Source organism: Phaethon lepturus, unplaced genomic scaffold, assembly GCF_000687285.1.
Source record: "Phaethon lepturus isolate BGI_N335 unplaced genomic scaffold, ASM68728v1 scaffold10809, whole genome shotgun sequence".
Classification (NCBI taxonomy): domain Eukaryota; kingdom Metazoa; phylum Chordata; class Aves; order Phaethontiformes; family Phaethontidae; genus Phaethon; species Phaethon lepturus.
Window position 1 is genome coordinate 83,177 of NW_010562764.1, and position 13,181 is coordinate 96,357.

Genomic DNA, 13,181 nt, shown 5'->3' on the forward strand with positions numbered 1-13,181 from the left:
TGAACTGTTGTTATTTAGAATAGTCTGTCTCTATCAGGGTAAATGATAGCCTTTGAAAATAGTTCCCCTCCTAGTCTTTGTCCTCAGTATGAAAGTTTTTCTGAAATGGTACTTTATTCTTGTTTTTTGAAGTGCCTAAATTTTAATTGCTATAAAATATTTTCTAAACAGAAATCATTGTCCTTAAACAGATACCTGCTTTTATCAAGGAAAACGAGCTGCTCTTTAAGGAATATGTGTACAGTGAAATAAACACTGCTTGGGGTTCACAGAATAGTAGGAAGTTGTTCTTCTATTATCAAAGTTGTTTCTTTGCTCGGTATGAAAAAGAATGACACTTGTTTAGTGTTTTATAATAGATGCTCTTATACATCAAATTTTGAAGAAAAAGGAGATTCACCTTCAGAAATAGGCCTTATGTTAGTAAGTACATTGCTAATTACTGTAATCATACAAAAGTTGCAGCGACACCCATCTATATATTTATAAGTTCATTTTGTTTTTTTAATGAGCATATCACAACCCTAAAAAATTTTCTGGTCTTTGAAGAGAGCATCACTATATAGCTACAATAAAAAAAAAAAAGTGCTTTTCTGGAATCATGAATGTCTGCCTCTGTTCAGCTTTGTTCCATGCTCAATTTTGGTAAATCCTATTTTTTCTTTTTTCTTTCCTAATCTAGAAATTGCCAGCTATGAAAAGCTTGTTACTTTCTGTTTGTAAAATGTTCTGCTGTAACTTGGATTAAATGCAGTGCAGCTGGGAGTAGTCATGGCCAAACAATACATGGTATAAATGATCTCTACATGGAGTGTCTGACTAGATAGCATAATCAACATGAGACTGACAAAACAACACAGTTGCGCTATTGTTGGTGACAACTTCATTATTTCTATGATGTTCAGCTGGGTAATTTGTTTCTGAAGAACAGCAGTATCTTCAGATATGTTTAGTGGCCTGTATGTACTTATATAAGCTTTCTGAAGATGGATGCGTTTGCACAAGTTTAGTTTTTTCCTAATATGAGAACGATTGCAGGAACCATTAGCAAAGAGCATTCTGCTCTACCTTGTTTTTGCACTAGGGCAGCATTTCTGTCAAGCAATGTTGGTGAGCACCTCTTGATATGTATGTGGATCACTTAAGGTAAGAGCAGCTGTTCTTTGATTCCTTCTTTCAAACAGTAATGTCTTTAAGGATCTGATGAACTTCTTCTACTAGAGTATTTCTGTTTACCTAAGTAGTGTTTTCTGGCTCAAACACTCCAGGCTTGATTCCATTCCAGTGCAGCCAGGAATTATTATTTTTAGGAATTTTCTAATTAAAAAGATTGGGGGGAGGGGGGGTGTAAAGATATATTCATCTTTAAAGAATTCTGACCAAAGAGTTCTGGTTTTCTGCTAGTTCATCTAAAACTGTACTCTGAAATATAAGCAACCAGGGTCCACAGCTCCAAGGCACCGCTGCCACAGCGCTGGAGAACTCCTGGCCTCCATGTCCCTTCCTGTGGAAGTGGGAGTCTGCAAGCCCCAGGCGCTGGCGTACCTGCCAGATTCAGCTCTGCAGCAGAGCCTGGATGTGTTGAAATCCAGGTTGTGCTGAGAGGGCTGTAGGTTAGGAACCACAGCTAAGGCAGGAAGCCTGGAGGAACCAGGGCTGCCAAGCTCAGTTTCTTTTAGTCACTTACATCACGGGTGTCTCAAATATTTCAAAACACTTGGGAAAGTTACTTCATTGGGAAATTTTCTAAACTTAGTCCAAACAGAATTATTTTTTCTTCACTCACAATTTCAGAATTTCTTGAGTTTGATCATGTTTGTGACTGATGAACTGGGAAATATTTGTCTTTTTTATGAATATACTGAATATACTGTCTCTGTGGATAATAGGTTATTTGCTATGGATTTGGATCAAGAACACTGGCTAAAGGAACTAGTGAAACAGTAAGACTCAGATCAATGTCCTTGAGGAAACACAAGAAACCAAGGAATAGGACAGACAACTAACAAATTGGCAAAAGGGTATGTGTGAAAGATGACAGGTAAACAAGGAGCCAGAGGGGCAGAAATTGCCAAAACCAGAGTTGGGATTTACTACTGTAGCTTGCATGTATAGAAGTTTGCAAGAAAGAATAAATGTGGGGACAAAGAAAGATACACTTCTTACAGGCTTGCTTGGTTTTTTTGTTGTAATGTTTTTATCTTCCCACTGTATACCTTTGGCTGTAGGAAAAAAATACCCCAATATCTTGTTCCAAGGAGCAGAGTCACTTTAACCACCTTTCTAGTCACAGACTTCCAAAATGAGAGAGCATACAGATGCCAGACAGAGTTGGCCCGACCATGCTACTTTGGAAGGGAGGCTGAAGATCCCATTCCCAGGTATCTGAGCTGCCTGGCTACATAGCCTGACCCCAGCTGTGGTGGTGTAGGCGACATCGGATCTGATGTTTGAGCAGTATTTGTTCTTTTAGAGGGATTATGAACAGGTTAAAATACAGCTTTGTCTTTAAAGATGATGACAGCTTTGCCATTGACTGATTAGGAAGTAAAGTCAGGCTCCATGTGAAGTTTTCAAATTCCAAATATTTGAGTGAGTTCCTTTGCTCCAGACTTTCCACCCAGCTTCCAGACTACTGGTCTACCAAGCGTTTTTCACAAACTCGGTGTATTCATCGTGCCGAAACACAAGGTGATATAAAACATAGACGTGTTAGTTTCTGTATATGGAGGACGTGCTTGCTACTGAAATACCATCCACAGTTAAGCACTGGACGTTGTGCACTTGGAACAATGCGGTAGCTTGTGTGGCTGCTGCTCCAGGGACCACAGCAGGCCTCTGAAGAACTGGGTGAAGGCTGCCACCTATTGATTGACGAAACGGAGTGTCTCCGAGCTACCCCGAGGTTTTACACAGAACAGCCTTGTGAGCTTCTCATCAACAGCCTCCCTCATCCCAGAACGTCACCCCTGTCCCGAAGAAACAACTAGAATTTGCTAAATGGAATTAATGTCCGATACAATGTGCTGCCTGGCTGCCAAAAATATCTGTGGTGTATAAAACCGAGAACAATGCAGGGTAAACATTTTGGTAGATGTGTCAGTTAATGAGCCAACTTGGGTGGCCTCTCTAAACAAAATGTACTGTGAAATGTATGTATTCATAAAAATGTGCAGCTTTAGTAATAATAATAATAGCAGCTTGTGGAATCAGCTCATGATGTGTGCTGCAGGTAGGAAAACTTTTAGAGTGATCAAACATGGAATGAAAATCTGTTACACTATGTTAAGTAGTACAAGTACAGCAAACAAAATACTCTGTTCATTCTGAAATCTAGGCAAGTGAAATAATAAACATCTGGCATCTTTGAGCCATCTAATGGAATCATCAAAGGCTATGAACATGCAGGTTTCTGTACAAGATAAGATTAATGGATCTGCTTGCATGTGTTTTATCATAAACCCAGGTTTTTTATTTCTGTAGGTGTTTTAGTCTTCTCCATTTCCAGAACTAGATGTATGTCCCTCTTGCACTTATTTACACACATTCATTCATTATTTTTAGTAATTAATTTCATGACTTTATCACTTGGTAAATTTATGATTACTTACCTTACTAAATGTTGTTTTATGTCTTCTCGCTTTTGAACAGTTTATTATTAAACTTAAATTTGTATGACAGGAAGATTAGAAATATGATTACTTGATAGAAACTAGCTGTGTTTTTGGGCATGAAAACATCTTGTCTTTCACTATCCTACTAAATAATATTTGGGTAGCAGTTGAGAAGTACTAAGCACTACAAAAACTGAAATAGCACCTGCAAAAGGTCTACTTTCCACCAAGCTGAAAGGAGAAAGCAAAGGAGAGAAGGGGAAGTATTGATCCACAATGAGAAAATATTTAAGAATAGACTAGTTTCAGTAAATTCACTTTAGCTTTTTCATCCGAAAATAGCTGGAAATTGACAATTCCCTCACAAGTGAGTTCCATAGATGGGGTTTATACAGACCAAAAAAAACTTGTCAGGGATTTTGACTCAGAAGAATCATCTCTATCCAGCAGAGCAGTGAAAATGCAATTTTTATGCCTACATTTAACTTTAACTAATTTAGACATTTCAGATTTTCAGCATGCTTTTTTCCGGATAGTATCCCAGTGTTAGAGGTATTCAGTGGTTTTCGAAAGATTTCCAGTCCTCCTCCAGCTGGCAAGGAGCAGTGACCTGAGTCAGCTGTCCTGCAGCCTTCTGACTAATGATCCTCAGAAGCAGCAGAACAGAAGAGGGAATCCTATACACGTATAGCCTGTGATTTTCACAGTATAGGAGAAGGAATGTTGTGCATAGTGTATTGTCATGGCATTTTGTAATTCTCTGCTGTGGCAAAACATGCAGGTAATTGCATCTGGTATTCTTGTTATGTCTCTGAAATATGCACATATGCATGTTTACATACATACACATGCATATGTGCTTATAGAAAATCTCTTGAAAGTTGTTTGGTCCATATCCAGATTGATTTTTAAAAGTACAGAATAAGATCAAGTCCATGACATACATATGTCAGGCCTAGGATTAGATTTTAGCTTCAGCTAAAGGCAAAAGGACACTATTTGGTACAAGGTCCAGTACCCTTAACTGGGTTTTGTAAGGGCGGGAGAATCGGACTGGTCACCAGCTTTTGGGAAGTTTCCAACATTTTCCAAAAATCAAGCATCACATCTGAAAAAGGCAGGGAATTTTTTTCAGTAGATTGTAACACTAGCTCTGGTATCCCTTTAAAAACAATAAAAAATACATTTTTCTGTAGATATTAATGATCTGGCTATGACAGACCCAGGAATTAGCGTGTCTTCATTTTTTTCTATTGCCAGATGGTACACATGAGTGTTCTGTTCTGGTTACAGTCATTTAACCCAGTGGACTGTCCGGGAAGGATAACTATTTTCTAGGCTGTTGTTTGTCTTTGTTTATCACCTGTACTATTCTTAGAGTTCTCAGTCTGTTATGGTTATTCCATATTCTGATTCTGTAACATCTTTGCGGGTTTCTGTGGGATCCAGCATTTGTGTTTTATGCCCTATAGTAAAAAAAAAAACAAAAACAAAAACCAAAAATTTTGAAATATCACAGTTCTACCATTTTGGCAGCTCTTAATGCAGACGTTACAGGATCTGTTTTAGCTGAAACACAGGCATCAATAAAATATGTTTTTCTTATTCATTTAATAATCTTTTTTACACGTAACCTGTTCAGGCTGGAAGCTTTCAAATGATCTTGCAGATGTCCCATAGCTATGGATATGGTTGCTGCTTTTGTTGCTATGATTGCAGACAGCTGTAGTGATAGCTTTCTTGAAGAAAGAAGAAACAATAGATCACATGCAACATGCACTGCTGCACTGAGTGTGATTCCTTCACCCCCACGCCCCCCAACTGCTTTAAGATGGCTGCATTAATGTCTTTTTGCTCATACTTCATGGCAAATTAATTACAACCACAGTTTTGTTTACTCTGGCAGTAATTATATTTTCTACTTGCACGCTGTGCTGCTGATCAATTTTAAGGAATACAACAAGCTAAAAGCATACAGAAGTCACGGCATCTTTGACTATGGAGACAAGAGCTTTATATAGTAGTCATTCCTATAGCTGCACAGGTAACTAGTACAGAGTTAAGGCACCAAACATTTTACCTGTGATTTAACACTATTTGCTTTAAATACTGTTTTGCTTGGAGATCTTGTCAGTGATCTTGGACTTCGGTAATTGCTAGTAATAAGCTTTTTCATATCTGATCATTCATGCAGTATAAGGAAGAGGTTTATTCATTCTGCCCAGAGGCTGAACCAGAAGAGACAGCAAAGCCAATGTGATTTATTGAATGAAGATAGTGGACAATTACCAGCAACTTGTTCACATTTTGCCTTGGATAGCCTAAGCTGGTAAGTCAAATTTAACTCTTTAATGCATACATTCTTAATTATTAGTTTCAAGTATAAAATTGTTTCATAAGCATATTTAAGAACACGTATAGTGTTGAGTGGTTTCTTGGTTGTTGTATTTTCCTAAAATCTGGAGTTAATGCTTTTACAGCTATGCTGTGTCCTACTAGTGCACCTGCCTATACAGTGCAGCATGCCACATACAACAGACAGTGATCTATAATTTAGATATTTTTTCTCTCAGCAATATGATTTTAAAAGAACATGAATATTAGGTCTGTATTTGCCAATTAAAAAAAGAAGCTTTTATAAGGGTAACTAATTTGTAGTTATTTTTATTTGAATCTGACTTTTAAAGCACCATACTGTTGGGGAATAAAACAGTTACTTGCTCTTCTAAGCATGGAAGTAGAAATCCGATCACAAAGATTAAGCTACAGTATGTGCAGCATGAAATGTGTTTGGAAGACTTTGATCACTGGTTTGGTACGTGCTATAGCAGGGTGATAGTCACACAAGCACTGTTTTGGTGGTTATTTCCAGGGCAGTGCAGTAACTGTTTTGCCAGAGATTCAGGTTATTTGTTATTGGAACCACTGTCATAGACTTTCAGTTTGTGTTTTTTAATTCTTAGGAATGCAAACTACTGTTAATTGTGACTAGTTATAAGGGGAGCTGCTGTTGTTATTCTGTCCGGTTCTGCCTTTTACTGAGAAACCTTGCAACATGCTGCTTGTAGTTCTTGACTTGCTGTGAGAATGCTAGTTATTCAGATCACACAGGGCAACTCTGAACCATATTAAGATGTCCTTATTTTGTTCTGACCTATGCTAGGTATGTGCAGAGGCTTCCATAGGTGAAAATCTCAAACGAGTCAGTTCTGGATGTCACCTCTTTCTAAACTGTTAGTCTTTGACATACTGTAACAATTTGAGTTGTGGCAATGATATATGCTCAGGCTAAGTGCATTTCAGTTGGGGGATTTGTTATTTCAATCAAGACAATGCACACTTCATGTCACACTTCACTGATCAGTGAGGTGAGGACATGGCTGTAAAAAAACCAAAATGAATGACTTAAAAAGGAGCCCAAAACTGCTCTTACAAAATAGTTTGTGCCTGTAAAAATAAAATGCCAACATCCCATAAAAAGTTTTCAATCACAGAATCGTGTAAATTGAGCTGTCTTTGTTTTCCTTGTTTTTTCTTATTTCTTATTTTACATTTTACCCATGATTTTTCCCAATCTAATTTCCATTGCTCTCCCGGGATTCATTTCTACAGCCTAATAGGATCACACTTCCAGAAAGTTTTCCAGAATATGCAGCTTACCTTTACCTTTTCTTTTTTCAATTCATACCTTGTATGTGACTAGAAAACATGCTAACTATGATAATCATCAGTAGCATTTTGCACCTTACTGTTTCAGTACACTGGTAAAAAATGCAGTTCATTTGCATTATATTATTCCAGCTATTTATTTATTGTTCCACGCTTATTCCATGCACTATTTCAGGATAGTGATGGTTAGCATACAGGAAACATTTATATTTTTCATGTCATTTGTGACGCACTGATTCTGTGTGGATAGCAAAGATGCCATGTTTTATCATTGACTAGCTGCAATTTTTACAGTGTTTACTTAGCTTCTCTATAACCTCACCTGGTCTTGACTTAAGAGAAATTTTCATGAAATTATAAAAGATTCTGTCCTCTTCTTACATTAATGTTAGTCTTTGGGATCTGCTCTGGCTGAGTAATGAAAAAACTTCCATGCATAATATAGACACCCTATTGCTACTGTCCTTGAAAGTAATTGTTTAGATAGTTAGTAACACCCTATTGTTTTCTTCTGAATGTATAAATCCTGTTTCCTTGACCAGGACAAGGTGGGAAGGACTCCAGCAACCCTTAGGAATTGTAACAGCTGGAGTAAAACTATGTTTGGATGCAGTCAATATGAACAGTAACCCATGCCATGGCAAACAGGCCTGAGCAGACTTGGTATTAAACTGCTGCTAGGCTGCTCTGACTTGGAGACATAGGCTAGCAGCCCAATAATACCTAAATTTGCTTTGGTCCTGAGACTACACCAGCATCCTAGAGTGCTGTAACATATTTAGAGAACCTAGTTTCTTTTTACACTGTACATGTTGCAATAGAGAGAATTGATGAGTTTCAAAGGTGTATTGGAAGACTTGTGACTAGAACACCTCTACCAAACCCTCGATTTCCTGGAAAACTGTTCAAAAACTAAGAGGTCCTTCCCCTTTACTTGCTCAGGTTAATATATCTCCTCATAAAAGAAAATGTTGCTGTGAAGCTGTTCTCTGTAAGAAGTTGGAGTTCTGAAAATAACTTCTCTGTTTCTCAAGAAAACCTTGAATTTGATGCCTTTCAAGACATTCTGTGAAAGATGTCTGGGCAATAAATCTGTGTTTAAGGAGATGGATACAAATACGCTTCCTGCATTAGTCAAGGCTGGAGAAGAGATTGGGGTTTTTTTTAGGAGTCAGTCTGGCAAAATTCCTTTTTTAGTAATTATTTTAATCCTCGAGAGTGTTGCCGCAATACTAATTCTATGAACTAGAAGCACTACAGCTTCTATAGGCATGCCTTTAAATATAAATAAATGTTTCTTCATATCAACACCAAAAATCTCCAGCCAAGATCAGCTCTTCCTCAATGGCTGTCCTCTCCACAGATAACTTAGGGACTTGAAGTCAAGAAGCAGGTAGTTTGGTCTAGCGAGATGGAAGGAGTACTTTATCAGCCTACGGAGGACTGATAAAGGCACAAGCCATGTTAGCTTTAATAACAGGTGTTCTTGTTTGGTTTTAATACTACCACAATAGTTATGAGAAGTCCTGCTAAGTAGACATGCCTATTTTATTTAATGTAAACTTACTAAATGTCTACACAGCTTCTCAGTAAGTTTCCATATTGGCATAGAGGCTTAATGAAGCTTGGAACCTCTCAATAATATAATATTGTGCCACTCAGAGATGCTGATCATGTTGTTTTTCAAATAAAAAAATATAATCCTGAAGCAAACACAATGAAGTATACTAAACTACCTTTGGATTAAGTATTGGATGGGTCTACTCTCTGATTTTGTCCTCATCTTTATGATGATTAGGTTTGTGTGTTAAATGCAAATGGTTTTCTCTCACAAGTTTACTGCTGTGTAGTATTTGGTCTTCAGTGACTGTACTCTTGGAATCAAATTATTTTGGGAAATTGACATTTCCTTCACAAGCATGCCTATGACATTTATTGGCCTATTTTTATCCACAATTTGGGACTGATTCTTGATCCATACTTTGTTAATGAAAGGAAGAAATTCTTGAAAACAGAAGTAAGAGGAGAAATTTATGTGGATAATCTGCAGCTCCATACTAATGAAAACTGTGGAAGTGTTACTCTAAGCAATTGATAATTATATTATTATTGTTGTTGTTGTTGTTGTTATGATTGCTATTAATATGTTTGTAAATTGGTGAGTTTCTTTAAAATACTAATAACATGGAACAGTGGAAGATGGGTAACCAGCTTTGGGGGTAATTGGCTATTTCTTAAGCTTATTTTTAATAAATACCTGAAAATAAACTCAACTACAGAAGCTATGCTAGACAGATGTGACTGAAATCTTTTGACCATCTTAAAGAATTTTATTTCATGTTTATACTCCCAAATGGTTCTACAGATGCATCTGTAAAACAAAAGGTCATCTTCTAAGTTTGTCCAATATTAAAACTCAGTACTTACAAACAACTTCCATATAGTAAAGCCTAACTTACACTGATTCCAGACCATGGTTCCAAATAATTCTGCATGTCTGGCATTGGTGATCATAATTTTAGTGTTATACTCTAGTTTGACATTAGCAAGCAACTTCTCATGACAGAGTCTTTGACTGAACATATTTTGCAAAGTTCCATGTTTCCACTCAGCCTTTCTAGTCTATGCAAGCTTGCTTTTTCAGGCAGAGAACAAAATTCATTTGGAGAGACAGTGATATGTAATAATTAAAGACAGGATGAATTGCTTGTGTGAGCTTCGCTTTACCTTTTTCCATAAGCTCAGAGAAAATCAGTCCCAAATCATTGTAGTATTGTCACTCCTTGAGTCCCAGAGAACTCACTTCTTATCACATTCAATCTTGCACATTAGTTTCAGGGATGCAGCTCACATAATTCCTTTCTTCTGATTGCACACACTGTTGTTCTAATTTAACAAAATCTTCTCATCACATATGACAATTATGTTGACCCTGTCTCTCTTCATTCAGAGACTTGGTCTGTCTTCAATACCCCGTGAGCTTGGAGAATATGTGAGATTACTTGTAATCAGATACTTTTGTGCTCAGGGTGTCTGCTTCACCACAATTTACAAATGAGGAAGGAAGATATAGACAGTTTGAGATGTGGGTGGTATCTTTAGTCTTGGGGACCAATTCATGCCAAAGAGCAGCCTCAACAGCAGGGCGAATGTTTAGTAAAGAACGCTTTTATGATTGTAAATAGTTATCGGTCTGGTGCTGCAGTCTGATTTCCTTAGATGCAGGCTGAGACCGCGAGAACGGAAAGCTATGGGATTTGTATTGTAGTGCAAAGAAACTAAATCTTATTTCCAGGAAAATACAGTCTGAAAGGGTAGCAAGATCTACGGTTACAACTGTGGGGTCTTCTAGAGAGACATTCTGTCTTATAAATGTGTACACACTCTTGGTAGGGAAAAAGGAAATTGTGCTTTTTTGTCACCTTTTCACTTACAGAGATCCCTGGGGATAGTTTCCTGTGCTTGCAGCTGGGTCAAATCTGATTCTTGTTTTCCCTTCAGAAAGGTAGAACTATTCCCACATAAAGTATTTCCAGAGTTAATTCCTAATATGGAAAAATTACTCTAATCATAGAGCATAGAAAGTATTGTTTAATTACGAGATAATGTGGAAATCCTATTAGGCTAGGAAGTCTTAGACAGAGGAGGCAGTCCCTCTTGGAATACTTTGTAGTCTAATAGACAGGGCAAACACAGAGCAGGATTAAAGTTGTACAATATATAGACAAAACCAGTGCCTGTCTATTAACTGAGCAAAGAAGCTACTCAGTATGAAACCATAAACAGCAACAGTTAGAGTCACAGGTTATTTTAACTATAAAACATAGAGTGTAAGGGTTTGGTTGGGTTTTTTTTGCAATAACCTGGGCACTAGTTGGCCATAGGTAGTTTAAACTAAAAATGTGCATATGCCTTATCATGCCCACAACAGAGCCTAAACAGTTTTTCTGTGTTTCACTTTTTGTTTATTTGCTAAAACATAATGCCTTAGGAGTCTTGGTCACAGAGCAGGTTCCCTCTCTGCCAAATACTCCTCAAAACTCTAACAAAAAAAACATTCTCAGCAGCAATGGACTTTCAGTTGGATGATAACATGTCAGCATTTGATACAAATTAAATGTAAGTTCATGCATTATTTCTGTAGTAGCTTTTGATGGGTTCAGAGATGAAAAAGTATTTTGAATTCAGTCATACTTTCTGGTTGAGAAATACTGCTTTGAGACTCCAGAGAAAGAGGATCCGCCCACCCATCTGAAAACGTCACGTGCTTTGGGAGCACACAGTTTGCTAGCAGATAGTAATGTGGGAAATAAAGCACGTCTTGCCACAGTTGTGCTTATGTCAAACTTAAGTTACTTGACCAGTTAAAAAATTCAGTCCTATGTTGTGTTCTGCAATCAGTTAGATTTTTGTCCTCTCTATTACTTCAGTTTTAAGAAACCATTGTACTGACAAAAGGCAGATTATGGACATGTTATCCAAATTGTAACATTTACATTTGGGTGTCATTTTTTCTGACACCAGTATTAGCAGATCTCTCTCTGTCAAAAGGCCATTTCCCTCATAAAATGAAACCCCTTCTCCTTATACAGATTAGCAAATAGTTCTGAAGTGGTCTGTTTTATTTTTGCATTCTTAACTCTCCCTCCCCATAAATATCCATGGGATAATTCCATAAAGAGCTTTCAACTTTGACGTTGAAAAAGTCTTAAACCATGCTTCTGAGTGTTCAAAAAGTGTGTGTGTGTGAAACTGATTTTTGCCACAGAAGTCTTGCAATATGCATTTCAACGATACAGTTCTGATCAATGCTGGTAGTGTAGCAAAACCTTGTTAAACAGCTGTTGTTTTCCTTCCAGAAACTACTAGCTGAAAATGACACAGCAAATGCATAACTTAAGCCTCCTCCAGACTAAAAAGAACAACGTACCATCCTCTCCAAATGCTGCAAAGCGGTTATATCGGAACCTGTCAGAAAAGCTTAAGGGGAGTCATACATCCTTTGACGAAGCGTATTTCAGAGCTCAATCTGACCGGCTCAATCTTCGTAAGACCTCACTGGTAATTACTTGATATTCATCAAATTGCCAATTTACTGTCCTATTAATCTCCTTAATCAGTTTGCTTTTAATCTGTACAATTTTCATCATTTCACTTTGTTCCCTGACCAATTGCTAAAAGAAAAGGCTAAAGAAAAGCTACATCATCACTTACTCAAAAATCACTCAAAATTACTTAAGGCCTTACTTACATCACAAAAACATCATCACTTAAGTGATGATGTTTTATTTTAGGAGTAAGGTATTAGCTTGGCATTAATGTGACAAAATGCAGATTAAATATATGCACACAAGTGTTTGTCTTACAAGAAATGAAGACAAAGTATTTTGAGAAAACTGAAGATGACTTTTTAACAGAAGTTAAAAAGTTTTTCCGACCCACAGAGCAAGTGGAACTTCTTTGTTGTGACAGATAAATGCAAGGTTGTTCACAGACTGTGGTGATGGTCACTAGATAAGACCATGGAAAAAGGAGATCACACATGAAGCAGTCTGGCCTGGGTCTCCTACCCTAGTTATACAGCGCAGCTGAGCACTCTGGTGCCAGTACAGGAAAGCATATAAGCACCTGCTAGACTTAACACTCACGAGTTGCTTCTATTTATGCCAGTGCTGATGAAGTTACACAACCTCCGGCACATACATTTTGAATGAATGGGCTGTGTCCCTGAAATAATAGCACAGTGTAAGTTCAGTGCACAACAGAATCTTTTATATATGCTGGAGGAAGATGAACCTGCTGTTGATATTGCCAAAACAAAATAAATTCTCCTTTTCCATAAGTAGGAAGAACACCCACATCCTTCAACTTCTCCTCTGAATTATTTTGAGGGAAAGA

The 13,181-nt window shown here is 37.4% G+C and overlaps 1 protein-coding gene across 1 annotated transcript in view; it reads left to right on the top strand.

Moving 5' to 3' along the window:
• The first annotated feature begins 1,494 nt into the window (after positions 1–1,494).
• ANKFN1 (ankyrin-repeat and fibronectin type III domain containing 1) overlaps positions 1,495–13,181 on the top strand; it is a 62,613-nt gene continuing 50,926 nt past the window's right edge. Inside the window, 4 exon segments of the mRNA XM_010294391.1 lie at positions 1,495–1,592; positions 1,890–1,943; positions 5,809–5,943; positions 12,143–12,344. Coding sequence (XP_010292693.1) covers positions 1,495–1,592; positions 1,890–1,943; positions 5,809–5,943; positions 12,143–12,344 — 489 coding nt within the window.